General features: G+C 36.6%; 1 protein-coding gene across 5 annotated transcripts in view; it reads right to left on the bottom strand.

Moving 5' to 3' along the window:
* Positions 1–18,831, bottom strand: part of LOC309553178 (protocadherin gamma-B2-like) — a 374,843-nt gene that overhangs the window by 288,462 nt on the left and 67,550 nt on the right. Inside the window, exon 1 of one of the 5 annotated variants that reach the window (XM_082254110.1) lies at positions 2,289–4,817. The exons of the other annotated variants lie outside the window; for them this stretch is intronic. Within the exon in view, the coding sequence (XP_082110236.1) occupies positions 2,289–4,709 (2,421 nt within the window). The 5' untranslated portion in view covers positions 4,710–4,817. Of the gene's footprint in view, positions 1–2,288; positions 4,818–18,831 lie in introns of those variants that run through there. 5 annotated transcript variants of the gene reach the window in all.

Genomic DNA, 18,831 nt, shown 5'->3' with positions numbered 1-18,831 from the left:
ATTCTGTTTCATTACATGCACATCAACCTCGTGTTTTTTACAAGAACAGCACAAAGCATGATATATAATATTATCAAGTCAATTATTAAAAAGAGCAAGCCATGAATAAAATTCCTAAGCTACTTTCATTAGTATGGTATTTGAAAAATGTATAATTTCCTTTCATGTAGGTCTCCTGGCTTTCAGTGTGACTCTTACAGTTTTATATCACCCAAAGCCTAAAAGTTGCTGTCCTGTGAATTGCGTCAGCTCACATACCATCTCCCAGGCTCTGAGTATGCATAACTGCATCCAATCAAAAAGCATTGAGTTTGATTCTATCCCTTTTAGTTATGAGGTTCATTTATGTGATACTATTAGGTTATTTCAGCAGTTAGCCAATAGTGTGTTGGGTGTTGACAAGCTAGCTACTGTCAATCTGTCAGATGACCGCTGACCCTCTGATTGAAAAGACAGACTTAGACATAATAATAAAGCTAAAAATGGGAATTATTATTATGTGAAAGTCTACACAACTATAGTCAAATAAATAAAAAAGACTAAACAATATCCAAACCAATCTTGTATAGATGCCATGCTTGCATTAAAACAAATATTTAGGTATATTCAAAACATATTACAACTGACCTGTCAGCAAAATTGGGAAGTTATATTAATAAAGATTGACCAATTGCCGACCACCCGCCGCAGTTTTACTGCAGCAGGCTGGCTCGGCTGCTGGGGGCAAATGTGCACTCTAACCTCCACTAGGCAGCGGGGATGCCGATCCATGGGAAGAGCATCCGCTAATGCCGCTGGGCACCTGCAATCGCTCCCAACTGAGAGAGAAGGATGGTCAGCTGTTGTATACACAACTGACCGTTGTTCTCTCTGAAATGATCACAGAGCACCTCTGATCCTTCTATATAGGATCACAGGTCTCTATGATCATTTCAGAAATCCCTCCCACCACAGTTAGAAAACACTCCACATGGCTCACAATTAACCCTTTGATCACCCCTAGCTTAACCCCTTCCCTGCCATTGTCATTATTACAGTAACGTGCATATTTTTTAGCACTGATTACTGTAGTAATGTCACTGGTCCCCCCAAAAGTGACAAATATGTCAGATAGGGGTTCGATCTGTCTGCCACAATGTTGCAGTCCCGCTAAAAATTGCAGATTGCCGTCATTATTATAAAAAAATAAATAAATAAATGAAATTGACATTAGTCTTTCCCTTAGTTTGTAGACGCAATGCCTTTTGTGCAAACCAATCAAAATTCGCTTATTGCAAATTTTTTTTACCATAAATATGTAGCCGATGACAAATAGGCCTAAAAGGATGACAAATTCAGATTTTTTTGGAATGTTATATAGCAAAATGTGAAAAATATTGTTTTTTTTTCAGAATTGTTGTTTTTTTTTATAGAGCAAAAAATAAAAATCGCAGAAGTGATCAAATACCACCAAAAGAAAGCTCTATTTGTGGGAAAAAAAGGACATACATTTTATTTTGGTACAGTGTTGCACGACCGTGCAATATTCCATTAAACTAACGCAGTGCCAAATCGAAAAAAAAATGGCCTCGTCATTAAGGGGGAAAATCCTTCCAGTCCAGAACGGGTTAAATACAAAAAAAGAGCAAAATAAGTAGATGGATAATGTCACACTTAGCCTTCATAAAAAAATGTTACTGCTGACATGACCCTTAACATTGATCTACCTGTGACCATAAGGAATCAATGAAGTCTGATGCATGATAGAATACTCTCTGAAATGCAAATTTTGGGGTTTTCAGGGGCACGGACCAAATGCTGCTTGTTTATATTTTCTTTCATGGATACATATGATCACAGTTAACTAATTTCATCCCTGTATTGTGCATCATCTCTGAAACCAGTTAAAAAAAAAAAAAACCCTCATAAGCACAACTAGAAAGGCAAAGTCCACCAGGAATGGTTTTTAATCAAAGTTTCTATAAGTCAGGAAACTGTAACCTCAACTTTTAACTTTCTTTCTTGACCAAAATAGATTGATGACAGTTGATTTTAAACACAAATTACCAAGTGTGCCAATCTAAATATATCACATTGATGTATAATCATAAGCACAAAAAACATTATACATATTAAAAGCTAATTATTAGTAATAAGTGTCATTAAAAATAATCACGCTTTCTATATCATAGTTCTCTTCTCTTATCATTACTTCTGCCACACTAAACTTCTATATGTTATAGATCCCTTCATGAACATTATCATCGCTATACAAAAGTATGAATAGTTAATGTTTACATGTTACTCACTTCACTACTAGGTGGCAAAGCCTGTTGTAAGCTGTCATTTCCGAGACCAGAATCATCAGTGTCAATAAGATTATCTACAGGTACGGTTTGCTTAGATGTTACGTAGGTGAAGTCATCCGTTGGGTCCAGAGCCACACATACATTGTATGAGTAGGGAATAGGCAATGTTCCATTGCTATACATGGAGAGCATTCTGGGATCAGCTGGAGGATACAGACTAGCACTTAGAGATCCAAGGTTTGGTGAATGCCTCGTTTCTCTACATTTTGATATAATGACCAATATTACTGTCACAATGAATAAAAATGAAATGAGTGCCAACGCAATAACTAAATATAATTGCAAACTGGTTTGAGGATCCTCATTGATATGATTCCTGACTTCAGGAAGCACTTGCTGGAAGCTATCTGCAACAACAAGACTTAAGGTGACTGTAGCTGAGAAAGAGGGGATCCCATTGTCCTTCACCATCACCACAATCTTATGATTTAACAGGTCCTTTTCTTGAAAGACACGTGATATCTTGATTTCCCCAGTGTGTTCATCAATAATAAAATGCGATGTCTCTGACACATGAATAAAATGATACGAGAGCCAAGAGTTATGTCCAGAATCTGCATCCACTGCAACAACTTTTGCAATTAAAGAACCTGGCTCAGAAGAAAAAGGGACCATCTCAAAAATAGGTAATCCACTGATTTCTGGAGATGGGTACAAAATTTTTGGTACATTATCATTCTGATCTACTATATGTATAATTAGTGTTGTACTGCTGTTCAGAGATGGGGATCCACTGTCTCTGGCAGTTACCTCTATTATCAGCTCCTTGCACTGCTCATAATCAAATGATTTCTGAGCATAGAGAACTCCAGTTTCCATGTTAATAGATAAGAGGGAAAGTACAGGCTGAACTTCTGAACTGTTGCCTGAAATGGAATACAAAATCTTAGCATTGTCTCCACTATCAGGATCCGATGCTTGTATTCTATAGATCAAGGCTCCTGGTAAATTGTTCTCTGGCACATAAGCAATGTAAGTAGATTTCATAAAAACTGGTGGATTGTCATTGATATCTGATATGTCCAGTTTGATGGTTCTTCTGCTAGAAAGAGGAGGAGATCCTCCATCAGTAGCTGTAATTGTAATATTATAGGATGACTGCTGTTCTCTGTCAATAGGAGATCTTGTAGCTATTCTGTAATAATTGTCAGATGACACAATCAAATCAAAAGGTATTGTTTCGATAATTTGACAGTCAACTACTCCATTTTCTCCAGAATCCTGATCATGAATTTCAATTAGAGCTATCATAGTGCCAACTGCAGAATCCTCAGGTATGGGAGTAGAGAGGGAACTAATTATTATCTCAGGAGCATTGTCATTGACATCAATGACTTCTATTAATACTTTGCAATGAGTAACAAAACCACCTCCATCCTTAGCTTGTACAGAGAGTTCATAATTTCTTGCTCTTTCAAAGTCTAAAGGTATCTTTATCTTAATTTCACCATTACTGGGATGAATGTTAAACATGCCTGTGTGATGGATATTACCAGATGTTTTGCTAAATGAATATGTAATCTGTCCATTGATACCTTCATCTTTGTCAGTTGCATTTACAGTAATTATTGTGGTATTGATTGGAATACTTTCAGTCACACTGGTTTTATATGGTTGCTGAGTACATACTGGAACATTATCATTAGCATCAGTGACAATGATCTTTATTACAGCTGTCCCAGACCTCACAGGATTTCCCCCATCTAATGCTGTTAAAATTAATTCATGCTCCTTGAGTGTCTCTCGATCTAAAGGCTTTTCCAACACAAGCACAGGAAATTTGCTCCCATCTGGACTGATACTTTCAGTTAGTGTAAAATGCTGATTATCACTGAGCTTGTATGAGTCTATTGAATTAGAACCAGTATCAGGGTCTTCTGCATTCTGTAATGTAAGTCGTGTTCCAGGTAGAGCTAATTCAATGATTTCCAAAGGAAATTTATCAGGAGTAAATCTGGGGGAATTGTCATTTATATCCTGAATTTCAGTTCTGACCTTAACAATGTTAAAAGGATATTCAACCACAGCATCAAATGTTAGGAAGCAGGTAGTTTCTGGCCCACACAGTGTCTCTCTATCTATCCTGTCCTTCACATACAGATTTCCATTGTCTAAATTCACATAAAAATATTTCTCTGCAACACGTGATACAATTCTTAGTTTTCTAGACAAGAGCAGCTTCATATCTAATCCAAGATCATCTGCAATATTTGCTATAACAGAGTCTTTTCTCATTTCTTCTACAATGGAATAATGAATCTGACCAGAGACTGAATGACACAGCCAGAAGAAAGAGAATGAAAATAATACTTGCCATTTGATTCCTTTGTATGTCTTTGTGTGAAGTTTCCAAAAATCCATTTTCCACAATTGTTATCCGGAATAAAATGTCTAGTCCATGCAAGTTCATTTGCTTAATCCAGCCACAAAAGCAAAATTACAATTTTCTGTATTTTGGTGTGCACAGAAAATCCAGAAAATGGCTGTGCCCCTTCTTGCAGATTTTCAGTGTGTGTGAGTGATGAATATTCCAGTGGATCTCCAGTTCTGTATTCTTCTGCTTATTGGTCAAACAGCGGCGCTCTGAGGTGAATCTAAGGAACTGCAGCTATAAATATTTTCATTTCAAGAATTGTGTTTTAAATGCATTTATATACATTTTGAACTGTATGCCTTTGTTATGTCATCAGTGAATTATGATCTTGGCAAAAAAGATAATGATAAACAAAAAACGAATGTACTAAATGACCATTGCATAGTTATTTTAAAAGCGTTTAATATACAGGTAATTGGTTTGTCTATCTTATCAATCTTGACAATTTACAAATACTGAGACATTTTCAAGCAAAATTTTTTTAAAAGTGGTTCTGTTATTGAAATGTACTCTTCACGTCGTTTAACCACTTTAACCCCAAGCATATTCTAAAATTTCCTCTACATATAAAAATAAGCATTTTTTTTCTATAAAATTAATTGTAACTCCCCCAAAATTATATATTTTTTAAGCAGAGTCCCTACAGAATAACGTGATGGGTGTTGCAATTTTTTATGTCACACAGTATTTGTGCAGCAGTTTTTCAAACACAATTTTTTTGGAAAAAATACACTTTAATGAACTGTAATGCACAAATCCACAATATAATACCCCATTGATTGGTAAAATATAAAAGATGATGCTACATCTAGTAAATAGATACCCCACGTATCAATATTATGGTTTTGTAGACCATAGAGATGATGAGGGATGTTCTGGTCCTTGGTCATCTGTGTGGTAAGCAGGTGGAACCTCCAGCTTCAGTCCAGGTGGGATGGAAAAGCTTGGGAATGCGACAGAAGATGGTGGAGGGACACCCTTCCACTGCCTGTAAAGGCAATCCAGTTTCTACATTTATATTGCTTTTACATTAAAGCCCATCACTGGCTGAAAAAAAAGATACTAGGACAAAGCCAGTAGCTACAGCCATCTTCCTGTTACAACTACTTCAACCTGATGACATATGGATATTTTGCTGAGGCTGAAGTGGTTAGGAGGGCTTGTGTTAGCTTCAAAAAATTACATTAGTAAAAAAAATTCTTGCTTATTCTAAACAGAAAATGAAATATTATGCTTCCAAGCTCGCAGGCACTTTCAAGCTGTGACCTAATGCCTCAGTGGCCTAGATCACTTGGTATCTAGCTATCAAGAGCATTGTGGCTGTTTTGCTTTATTAGAGAATGCAGGGTATTATTTTACATTCTGACAGACCCTGTATGATAGTATAATAGATTTATAGATAAGTGGATCGGCAAGGCAAAACTTGGAGGTGGAGGACTAATAAGACATTCAATCCTACATATTTAAATTCAAATATTAATAGATATAATGCTTAGAAACAAGTTATTTAAGACATAGACACAGGTAGAGTATTTACATTAAGTAATTCCATAAGTCAAGTCAAGTCAATCATGTAAGTCAAGAAAGTAAGTCCAACATTCCTGCAGGAAATATTCTATATGAAAAGTTAAGAATAATTTACTCTAATTAAAAATTAAAAAAAAAAAAAAACAGACCCGAGTACATTAATGAGAGAGGTATATGTTTGGTATGAATTTCTCAATGAAGTAATAGATGAAATATCTAACAAGACTAAAACTGTTGCCTATGAATGTGCTTTAGATACATTTTAGATATATATTGCAATGCAAAATGCATAGAGAAACTGTAATACAATTTTGGTCATACATTAGCAGGTTCTAACTCAGTGGAACTTGTAAAAAGCCCAATTCACTAAATTAAGGTCATACTGCCCCAAATCAAATATACTGTATATTATACAAAAAATAATTCAAAAGTTAAATTTTCTGCAGTTTGATCCATTTTTACTGTAAACATTCATACTAGCCTGTTGCTAGTACATACATTAAAATTGCCACATCAGTTATTAAACATATTTGTAAAATTAACACAGCAGGTCCAATTCATATATTTCAACTCTTATAAGCAGAACTAGGAAAGCAAAGGGCACGCAGAATGGTTTTCAAAGTAAACATAAGTCAGAAAATTGCAATCTCAGCTTGTAACTTTCCATTTTGATCAGAAAAGATCACTGGGATCACTGGGAGGTAATTTTGTTCTTGTAAACACAAATTACTGTGTGCAACTAAAAATATTGCCTTACTGTACAACCATAAGTCAATAGACATTATTTATATTAAAAGCTAATTATTACTAATATACAGTATATCATGAATAAAAAGTAAACATCCTCCCTATATCTTATCTTCAATATCTTCATGTATCATTAGATGGGCCATACTATACTTCTATGTTATAGATCCTATTACAGACATTATCAATACTACTGTATACAAAAATATAAATGTTTCATGTTTTCATGTTACTTACCTCACTACTAGGTGGCAATGCCTGTTGTAAGTTGTCACTTCTGAGTCCAGAATCATCAGCATCAATAAGATTATCTACAGGGACATTTTGCTTGGGTTTCATGTAGGTGAAGTTATCTGTTGGGTCCAGAGCCACACACACATTATATGAGTAGGGAAGAGGTAATGTTCCATCACTATACATGGAGAGTATTCTGGGATCAGCTGGAGGATACAGACTAGCGCTGAGAGATCCAAGGTTTGATGAATGCTTCGCCTCTCTGCATTTTGATATAATGACCAATATTACAGTAATAATAAATAAAAAGGAAATCAGTGCTAATGCAATTACTAAATATAATTGCAAACTGGTTTGAGGATCTTCATTGATATGATTGCTGACTTTTGGAACCATTTGCTGGAAGCTATTTATAGCAACAAGGCTTAAGGTGACTGTAGCTGAGAGAGAGGGGATCCCATTGTCCTTCACCATTACCACAACCTTATGATTTATTAGATCTTTTTCTTGAAAGACACGTGATGTCTTGATTTCCCCAGTGTGTTCATCAATAATAAAATGCGATGTCTCTGACACATGAATGAAATGATAAGAGAGCCAAGAGTTATGTCCAGAATCTGCATCCACTGCAACAACTTTCGCTATTAGAGAACCTGGTTCAGAAGAAAAAGGAACCATCTCAAAGATAGGTAATCCACCCATTTCTGGAGATGGGTACAAAATTTTTGGTACATTATCATTCTGATCTACTATATGTATAATTAGTGTTGTACTGCTGTTCAGAGATGGGGATCCACTGTCTCTGGCAGTTACCTCTATTATCAACTTCTTGCACTGCTCATAATCAAATGATTTCTGAGCATAGAGAACTCCAGTTTCCGTGTTAATAGATAAGAAGGACGTCTGAACTTGGTGCTGAACTTCTGAATTGTTGTTTGAAATGGAATAAAAAATCTTAGCATTGTCTCCACTGTCTGGATCCGACGCTTGTATTCTGTAGATCAAGGCTCCTGGTAAATTGTTCTCTGGCACATAAGCAACATAAGTAGATTTCATAAAAACTGGTGGATTGTCATTGATATCTGATATGTCCAGTTTGATGGCTCTTTTGCTGGAAAGTGGAGGAGTTCCTCCATCAGTAGCTATAATTGCAATATTATAAGATGACCGCTGTTCTCTGTCCATAGAGGATCTTGTAGCTATTCTGTAATACTTGTCAGATGACATAATCAAATCAAAAGGTACTTTTTCCATAATTTGACAGTCAACCACTCCATTTTCTCCAGAATCCTGATCATGAATTTCAATTAAAGCTATCATAGTGCCAACTGCAGAATCCTCAGGTATGGGAGTAGACAAGGAACTAATTATTATCTCAGGAGCATTGTCATTGACATCAATGACTTCTATCAATACTTTGCAATGAGTAACAAAACCCCCACCATCCTTAGCTTGTACAGAGAGTTCATAGGTTCTTGCTGTTTCAAAGTCTAAAGTTTTCTTAATCTTAATTTCTCCATTACTGGGATGAATGTTAAACATGCCTGTGTGATGGATATTACCAGATGTTTTGCTAAATGAATATGTAATCTGTCCATTGATACCTTCATCTTTGTCAGTTGCATTTACAGTAATTATTGTGGTATTGATTGGAATACTTTCAATCACACTGGTTTTATATGGTTGCTGAGTACATACTGGAACATTATCATTAGCATCAGTGACAATGATCTTTATTACAGCTGTGCCAGACCTCACAGGATTTCCTCCATCTAATGCTGATAAAATTAATTCATGCTCTTTGAGTGTCTCTCGATCTAAAGGCTTTTCTAACACAAGTTCAGGAAATTTGCTCCCATCTGGACTGATACTTTCAGTTAGTGTAAAATGCTGATTATCACTGAGCTTGTAGGAGTCTATTGAATTAGAACCAGTATCAGGGTCTTCTGCATTCTGTAATGTAAGTCGTGTTCCAGGTAGAGCTGATTCATTGATCTCCAAAGAAAACGTATCAGGAGTAAATCTGGGGGAATTGTCATTTACATCCTGAATTTCAGTTCTGACATTAACAATGTTAAAAGGATATTCAACCACAGCATCAAATGTTAGGATGCAGGTTGTTTCTGGCCCACATAGTGTCTCTCTATCTATCCTGTCCTTCACATACAGATTTCCATTGTCTAAATTCACATAAAAATATTTCTCTGCAACACGTGATACAATTCTTAGTTTTCTAGATGAAAGCAGTTTAATATCTAATCCAAGATCATCTGCAATATTTGCTATAACAGAGTCTTTTCTCATTTCTTCTACAATGGAATAATGAATCTGACCAGAGACTGAATGACACAGCCCGAAGAAAGAGAAGGAAAATAATACTTGCCATTTGATTCCTTTGTATGTCTTTGTGTGAAATTTCCAAAAATCCATTCTCAGCAATTGTTATCCGGAATAAAATGTCTAGTCCATGCAAGTTAATTTGCTTAATCCAGCCAAAAAAGCAAAATTACAATTTTCTGTATTTTGGTGTGCACAGAAAATCCAGAAAATGGCTGTGCCCCTTCTTGCAGATTTTCAGTGTGTGTGAGTGATGAATATACCAGTGGATCTCCAGTTCTGTATTCTTCTGCTTATTGGTCAAACAGCGGCGCTCTGAGGTGAATCTAAGGAACTGCAGCTATAAATATTTTTTATTTCAAGAATTGTGTTTTAAATGCATTTTTATACATTTTGAACTGTATGCCTTTATTATATCATCAGTGAATTATGATCTTGGCAAAAAAGATGATGACAAACTAAAAACGAATGTATTAAATGACCATTGCATAGTTATTTTAAAAGCTTTTAATATACAGTTAGTTGGTTTGTCTATCTTATCTATCTTTACAATTTACAAATACTGAGACATTTTCAGACAAATTTTTTTTAAAGTGGTTCTGTTATCAAAATGTACTTTTCACGTCGCTTAACCACTTCAACCCCAAGCCTATTCTAACATTTCTTCTACATGTAAAAATCAGCATTTTTTTCTAGAAAATTACTTGTAACTCCCCCAAAATTATGTATTTTTTAAGCAGAGTCCCTAGGGAATAAAATGATGGGATTTGCAATTTTTTATGTCACACGGTATTTGCGCAGCGGTTTTTCAAACACAATTTTTTTTTTAAATACACTTTAATGAACTGTAATGCACAAATCCCCAATATAATACCCCATTGATTGGTAAAATATAAAAGACGATGCTACATCAAGTAAGAAGATACCCCACATATATCTATATTTAAAAAATAAAATGTATATGGTTTTATAGACGATAGAGATGATCAGGGATATTCTGGTCCTTGGTCATCTCTGTGGTAAGTAGGTGGAACCATCGGCTTCAGTCCAGGTGGGATGAAAAACCATGGGAAAGCGACGGAAGATGGTGGAGGGACACCCTTCCACCTACTGCAAAGGCAAACCAGCTTCTACATTTATATTGCTTTTACAATAAAGCCCATCACAGGCTGAAAACAAAGATACCAGGATAATCCCAGTAGCTGCAGCCATCATCCTGGTACAACTACTTCAACCTGATGACATATGGATATTTTGCTGAGGCTGACGTGGTTAAGAGGGCTTGTATTAGCTTAAAAAATCACATTAGTAAAAAAAAAAAAAAAAAAAAAATCTTGCTTATTCAAAAACAGAAAATGAAATATTATGCTTCCAAACTCCCTGTCACTTTCAAGCTGTGACTTAATGCCTCAGTGGCCTAAATCACTTGGTAACTAGCTATCAAGAGCATTTTGGCTGTTTCACTTTATTAGAGAATGCAGGGTATTATTTTACATTCTGACAGACCCTGTATGATAGTATAATAGATTTACAGATAAGAGGATCGGCAAGGCAAAACTTGGAGGGGGAGAACTAATAAGACAGCAGATCCTACATATTTCAAATAATAATATACATAATGCTTAGAAACAAGTTATTTAAGACATAGACACAGGTAGAGTATTTACATTAAGTAATTCCATAAGTCAAGTCACGTCAATCATGTAAGTCAAGAAAGTAAGTCCAACATTCCTGCAGGAAATATTCTTTATGAAAAGTTAAGAATAATTTACTCTAATTGAAATGAGAAAAAAAAAAAAACAGACCCAAGTACATTAATGAGAGAGGTATATGTTTGGTATGAATTTCTCAATGAAGTATTGGATGAAATATCTAACAAGACTAAAACTGTTGCCTATAAATGTGCTTTAGATAGATTTTAAATATATATTGCAATGTAAAATGCATAGAAAAGCTGTAATACAATTTTGGTCACACATTAGCAGGTTCTAACTCAGTTGAACTTGTAAAAAGCCCAATTCACTAAATTAAGGTCATACTGCCCCAAATCAAATATACTGTAAATTATACAAAAATACGTCAAAATGTACATTTTCTGCAATTTGATCAATTTTCACTGTAAACATTCATACTAGCCTGTTGCTAGTACATATATTAAAATTGCCACATCAGTTATTAAACATATTTGTAAAATTAACACAGCAGGTCCAATTCATATATTTCAACTCTTATAAGCAGAACTAGGAAAGCAAAGGGCACGTAGAATGGTTTTCAAAGTAAACATAAGTCAGAAAATTGCAATCTCAGCTTGTAACTTTCCATTTTGATCAGAAAAGATCACTGGGAGGCAATTTTGTTAATCTTGTAAACACAAATTACTGTGTGCAACTAAAAATAGTGCCTTACTGTACAACCATAAGGCAATAGACATTATTTATATTAAAAGCTAATTATTACTAATATATATCATGAATAAAAAGTAAACATGCTCCCTATATCTTATCTTCAATATCTTCACGTATCATTATATGGGCCATCCTATACTTCTATGTTATAGATCCTATCACAAACATTATCAATACTACTGTATGCAAAAGTATAAATGTTTCATGTTTTCATGTTACTTACCTCGCTACTAGGTGGCAATGCCTGTTGTAAGTTGTCACTTCTGAGTCCAGAATCATCGGCATCAATAAGATTATCTACAGGGACAGTTTGCTTGGGTTTCATGTAGGTGAAGTCATCTGTTGGGTCCAGAGCCACACACACATTATATGAGTAGGGAAGAGGTAATGTTCCATCACTATACATGGAGAGTATTCTGGGATCAGCTGGAGGATACAGACTAGCGCTGAGAGATCCAAGGTTTGATGAATGCTTCGCCTCTCTGCATTTTGATATAATGACCAATATTACCGTAATAATAAATAAAAAGGAAATCAGTGCTAATGCAATAACTAAATATAATTGCAAACTGGTTTGAGGATCTTCATTGATATGATTTCTGACTTTTGGAACCATTTGCTGGAAGCTATTTATAGCAACAAGGCTTAAGGTGACTGTCGCTGAGAGAGAGGGGATCCCATTGTCCTTCACCATCACCACAACCTTGTGATTTATTAGATCTTTTTCTTGAAAGACACGTGATGTCTTGATTTCCCCAGTGTGTTCATCAATAATAAAATGCGATGTCTCTGACACATGAATGAAATGATAAGAGAGCCAAGAGTTATGTCCAGAATCTGCATCCACGGCAACAACTTTCGCTATTAGAGAACCTGGTTCAGAAGAAAAAGGTACCATCTCAAAGATAGGTAATCCACCCATTTCTGGAGATGGGTACAAAATTTTTGGTACATTATCATTCTGATCTACTATATGTATAATTAGTGTTGTACTGCTGTTCAGAGATGGGGATCCACTGTCTCTGGCAGTTACCTCTATTGTCAACTCCTTGCACTGCTCATAATCAAATGATTTCTGAGCATAGATAACTCCAGTTTCCATGTTAATAGACAAGAAGGACGTCTGAACTTGGTGCTGAACTTCTGAATTGTTGTTTGAAATGGAATAAAAAATCTTAGCATTGTCTCCACTGTCTGGATCCGACGCTTGTATTCTGTAGATCAAGGCTCCTGGTAAATTGTTCTCTGGCACATAAGCAACATAAGTAGATTTCATAAAAACTGGTGGATTGTCATTGATATCTGATATGTCCAGTTTGATGGTTCTTTTGCTGGAAAGTGGAGGAAATCCTCCATCAGTAGCTATAATTGTAATATTATAAGATGACCGCTGTTCTCTGTCCATAGAAGATCTTGTAGCTATTCTGTAATACTTGTCAGATGACATAATCAAATCAAAAGGTACTTTTTCCATAATTTGACAGTCAACCACTCCATTTTCTCCAGAATCCTGATCATGAATTTCAATTAAAGCTATCATAGTGCCAACTGCAGAATCCTCAGGTATGGGAGTAGACAAGGAACTAATTATTATCTCAGGAGCATTGTCATTGACATCAATGACTTCTATCAATACTTTGCAATGAGTAACAAAACCCCCACCATCCTTTGCTTGTACTGAGAGTTCATAGGTTCTTGCTGTTTCAAAGTCTAAAGTTTTCTTAATCTTAATTTCTCCATTACTGGGATGAATGTTAAACATGCCTGTGTGATGGATATTACCAGATGTTTTGCTAAATGAATATGTAATCTGTCCATTGATACCTTCATCTTTGTCAGTTGCATTTACAGTAATTATTGTGGTATTGATTGGAATACTTTCAATCACACTGGTTTTATATGGTTGCTGAGTACATACTGGAACATTATCATTAGCATCAGTGACAATGATCTTTATTACAGCTGTGCCAGACCTCACAGGATTTCCCCCATCTAATGCTGTTAAAATTAATTCATGCTCTTTAAGTGTTTCTCGATCTAAAGGCTTTTCTAACACAAGTTCAGGAAATTTGCTTCCATCTGGACTGATACTCTCGGTTAGTGTAAAATGTTGATTATCACTGAGCTTGTAGGAGTCTATTGAATTAGCACCAGCATCAGGGTCTTCTGCATTCTGCAATGTAAATCTTGTTCCAGGTAAAGCTGATTCAATGATTTCCAAAGAAAATGTATCAGGAGTAAATCTGGGGGAATTGTCATTTATATCCTGAATTTCAGTTCTGACCTTAACAATGTTAAAAGGATATTCAACCACTGCATCAAAGGTTAGGAAGCAGGTAGTTTCTGGCCCACATAGTGTCTCTCTATCTATCCTGTCCTTCACATACAGATTTCCATTGTGTAAATTCACATAAAAATATTTCTCTGCAACACGTGATACAATTCTTAGTTTTCTAGATGTGAGCTGCTTCATATCTAATGCAATATCATCTGCAATATTTGCTATAACAGAGTCTTTTCTCATTTCTTCTACAATGGAATAATGAATCTGACCAGAGGCTGAATGACACAGCCAGGAGAAAAAGAAGGAAAATAATACTTGCCATCTGATTCCTTTGTTTATCTGTATGTGTAGTTTCAACTCATCCATTCTCATCGTTTGGTATCTAGCACAAAATGTCCAGTCTGGTGGACTGTAAAGTTCATTTGCCTAATCCATCCACAAAAACAACAGTAAATATTCTGTATTTCGGTGTGTACAGAAAATCCAGAAAATGGCTGTGCCTCTTCTTGCAGATTAGCAGTGTGTGTGAGTGATGAATATACGAGTGGATCTCCAGCTCTGTATTCTTCTGCTTATTGGTCAAACAGCGGCGCTCTGAGGAGAAACTACGGAACTGCAGCTATAAATATTTCCATTTAAAGAACTGTGTTTTAAATGCATTTGTATATATTTTGTACTGTATGTATTTGTTATGACATCAGTGAATTATTATCATGACAAATAAGATGATAACACAAAGATGGTTTGTGTGTGTTTTAACAATGTTAAAAATACTAAGAACTTAAAAAAAAAAAAAAAAAAGGGAATCTATTATTAAAATTTACCCTGTGGCTTAAAAGGGTTCATGTTAGCTTCAGCAAATCACATAAAAAAGAATTCTTTACCAATGAGTATTATAACACATTTTAAACAGGGAGCATCGATAGTTTAAAAAAAAACTATTAGATGGGCACCTTAAAGACCACAACATACAGGGGTATACAATGTATGGTTAACAGCAAACACACACACACATCATAGGTTGAACTGGATGGACTGATGTCTTTTTTCAACCTCACTAACTATGTAATTATGTAACTATGTAAACAATTCTCACCCCCATCTGTTTTTATGGCAGCAACATCCAATGCTTCTTCCCCACCAGAGATGCTAGAGACATCTGTAGTGACCCTCCCAAAACCAGATGAAAAACTCAATAGTCTAGCAAACGTCCACCCAATATCACTACTCAACACGGACATTACAGTCTGTGCTAAAGTGCTTTCTCAACATCTCCTTCTCATCTTCCCCTCACTTAATAAATTTAGACCAACTTTGCTTCATTAAAGGCTGGCACGACTAAACACTACAAGGCATATAATTGACAATATACAATATGCCTGAACCAACCAGTTGAACGCCTTCTCTGTTACTCTCTATTGGCGTGGAGAAGGTGCTTGACAGGGTACATTGGGGATATATTTCTGCAGTCCTGGCAACATTTGGATTCAAGGGCATGATCATATTAGCAATACAAGGCCTTTAATCTGCATCCTCAGAAAAGGTGTACTATCCAGGTCCATTCAGATTTCAAAAGGTACCAGATAGGGCTGCCCCCCCTCTCCCCTTCCATATTCAATCTCATGATTGAACCTTTAGCAGAAACAATCTGGTCTCACCTGCATATCATGGAATTCCAAACAAATCGGAAAACACATGTAATCAATTTCTTCGCAGACAACGTAATTCTTTTCCCGACTAAACTCCTCATGCCTCTCTCCTTTTAAGTCTTAACTGCATTTGGCATAATATATTATTATAAAGTGAATTTCATAAAATCCTTCATTTTAGATTTAGGGGTACATGGAGAGACATGCAAACATATGTCTGCCCAATTTGCCCTACTCATGGACGGATGACAGTATCCCTTATCTATTACAATATTAACATTAATATTGCATTACACTGACAACTACGGACAGCTTAGTAGAGGCCAACTACAAACTCCTTTTAGCAAATATACGGCAGAATCTGAAATGTCTGTCCCAAGTGGAAATGTCTTGGTTGGGATGGCTGGTTTTTTTTAAAATGCAAAAATTACCCAAAATACTTTACATATTCCAGACCTAGCCAATCCCTGTACCTTTCTAATACCTCTTGAATCTAAGATCTATGGTGCACACCTTCCTCTGGAGTAGTAAATGAGCTAGATGTGCACACCATTATTTCATCAAACACAGGAAGGTGGGTTGCATTGATCTCCCAGGCCACACAGATTACCTTAGAGCTTCACAACTGGCTTAACCTCATCAGTGGTTCCACCCAATTTCAGATACTATATGGGTGGAGCTTGAATCTTCTCTCACTAGGTCACACATTCTGCACCATATCCTTTTAGAGGAAGCTTGGCGCCCACTCACTACACATTTTTTAGCCATTAACAAACCCAAACCTCTATCATGGCAGGGTGAGCCCTACTAAACTCACCGGATCAAGGACCCCACATACACCACCTGTTACCCTACAGATGTTCTAGAACACCATATCCCCTATATCTTCTTGATCAGACAACGAAGATAAATGGATATACAATGGGTAGAAGATCTTTATAAAAAACGTTCTCTTAAGGATATAGAGGGTCTGAGGAGGGAATATGGATTACCTACAACCTGCAGCTTCACATACGCAAGGATTAGGGATTTCCTTCACAAATATCTACCCCCAAGTGTAATAATTCTGGAGGAGGTGTAGCAATACCTTTGTTCACTCCACACTCCCCATAATGAAATCAACCTATTTTACAACACTCTTCAAAAAAAAAACACCTTTACCAATACTCCCCCATGCTAAAATGGGAAACAGACCTTTAAAAAGAATACTCCACCAAACGGTGGGTCGTGGCACTACACTGTAACTACTATACATCACAGTGTCACGCACTGGGAGTTAACAAAAAAACTACTAATGCATTGACATCTGACTCCAAATTAACTGGCCAAATTGTTGACTTTCAACTCCTCCTTCTGCTGGAGAAAATGTGGCCAAGTGGGGACTTTAGCCAAAGTTTTTTGATCATGTAAGAGCATTATTAGCTTCTGGTGAGAAATCTTTGTGATAATCTCAGACCTAACAGGTAGTCTAACTAAACCAGACCCTGGTCTAGCGATACTACACTTTGGTATTGATCTCTTCCCTCATAACTATAGAATGTCATAATTCATGTGTTATTGACAGCTAAAAATATCCTTGCAAGACACTAGAGACAGCAGGACCATGCACCAAAGAGTTCTTGTTTTCAAGTTCCCTAGCACTTTCAAGCTGTGAGCTACAGCCCAGATCACTTTATCTCTTGCATTATGGCTATTCCACTTTATTAGAGAATGCAGTTTGTTTTTTTTTTAATCAGACTGACCCTGTATGGTAGATTGCAGATAAGAGTATCAGCAAGGCAAAAATTAGGTAACAAGAAGCATATCTTAGCAAGCTGCAAAACTATGTAGAATGTGGAGTCTACATACTGTATGTATTTATAAAATAAGAATGATATATATATATATATATATATATATATAGTGGGATAAGGTAGCTATCTCTTATGGTAGATGCGTTCATACAGTGAGTTCATGGCAGACAGGAACTATAGTAACCCACTTTTTTTAAAAGAAAGCACAAGTTCACAAACAAATGATTTTGTCAGGAAAGGCTTCGCCATAGTACAGATGCGCATGCGCCAGCCAAGAATGAGCCAAACAGATGTGGGCATACATACTAATGCAAATGTGAGCGTGCATCTGTCACCAAGGCTGGTGCCAAACAACCTATTTAACTAGAGCTTCAGCACTGGCTAATAACTGTTTGGTCTACAGTGTTCTGTGTATGTTCCTGATTCCTGTGTTTGACCTCTGATCTTGACCCAGCTTGCTTCCGACTATTCCTGTCTGCTACTTGTCCTGACCCCTGGCTTCACTCCAGATTCTGTCTCTGCCTGCTGCACCTGTTGATCCTGCATTTGCTGCCGACTCGGCCTGTGACCGGACTACGCTGTTGTGTGCCTTATTTGCCTGATCTGTCCATCTGTTACCAACACGGCTCATTTGACCCTGCTTCCATCTCTTCCAGCCTGCTACAGCTCCTTTAATCCAGCTCAGCATCTTCTGGCACCTGCTTCCTGCTGTGCATCCACAGTCTGTCATAAGTAAAGCCAGTCTGCCTTTTTTCCAGTTATCCTGCTGGCACGTCTGCCTGCTATCTCATCTGCCTGCTGTCAGCTACTCATGGCTTCCTTCCCAGCTACTACCTGCGCAGACTAATAGACTGATCATAGGCGCTCTTAACCTGCCGTGTTCCAGCGGCTACTGTCTTACCATCAGTGGCTCTCGAGTTGAAGCAGTATGAGAGGCCTTCCTCCGCAAGTCAGGCTCACCAACCAGGTACGTGAAAGACTTCCACATAAAGGGGTCTTCTTCAGCTTCAGCAGAATACAAACACTGAAAAATGCAGAGCCACCTGGCTCATAAGCTCACTTAGCTTCAACTGCAGTACCGCACTGTACCTCTTATCAGTCTCTTAGACTGTGTTGTCCAACTTGCTTGAATA

The sequence above is a fragment of the Pelophylax lessonae genome, assembly GCF_965119305.1.
Source record: "Pelophylax lessonae genome assembly, chromosome: 4".
Taxonomy (NCBI): domain Eukaryota; kingdom Metazoa; phylum Chordata; class Amphibia; order Anura; family Ranidae; genus Pelophylax; species Pelophylax lessonae.
This window is presented reverse-complemented; position numbering and strand designations above follow the sequence as displayed.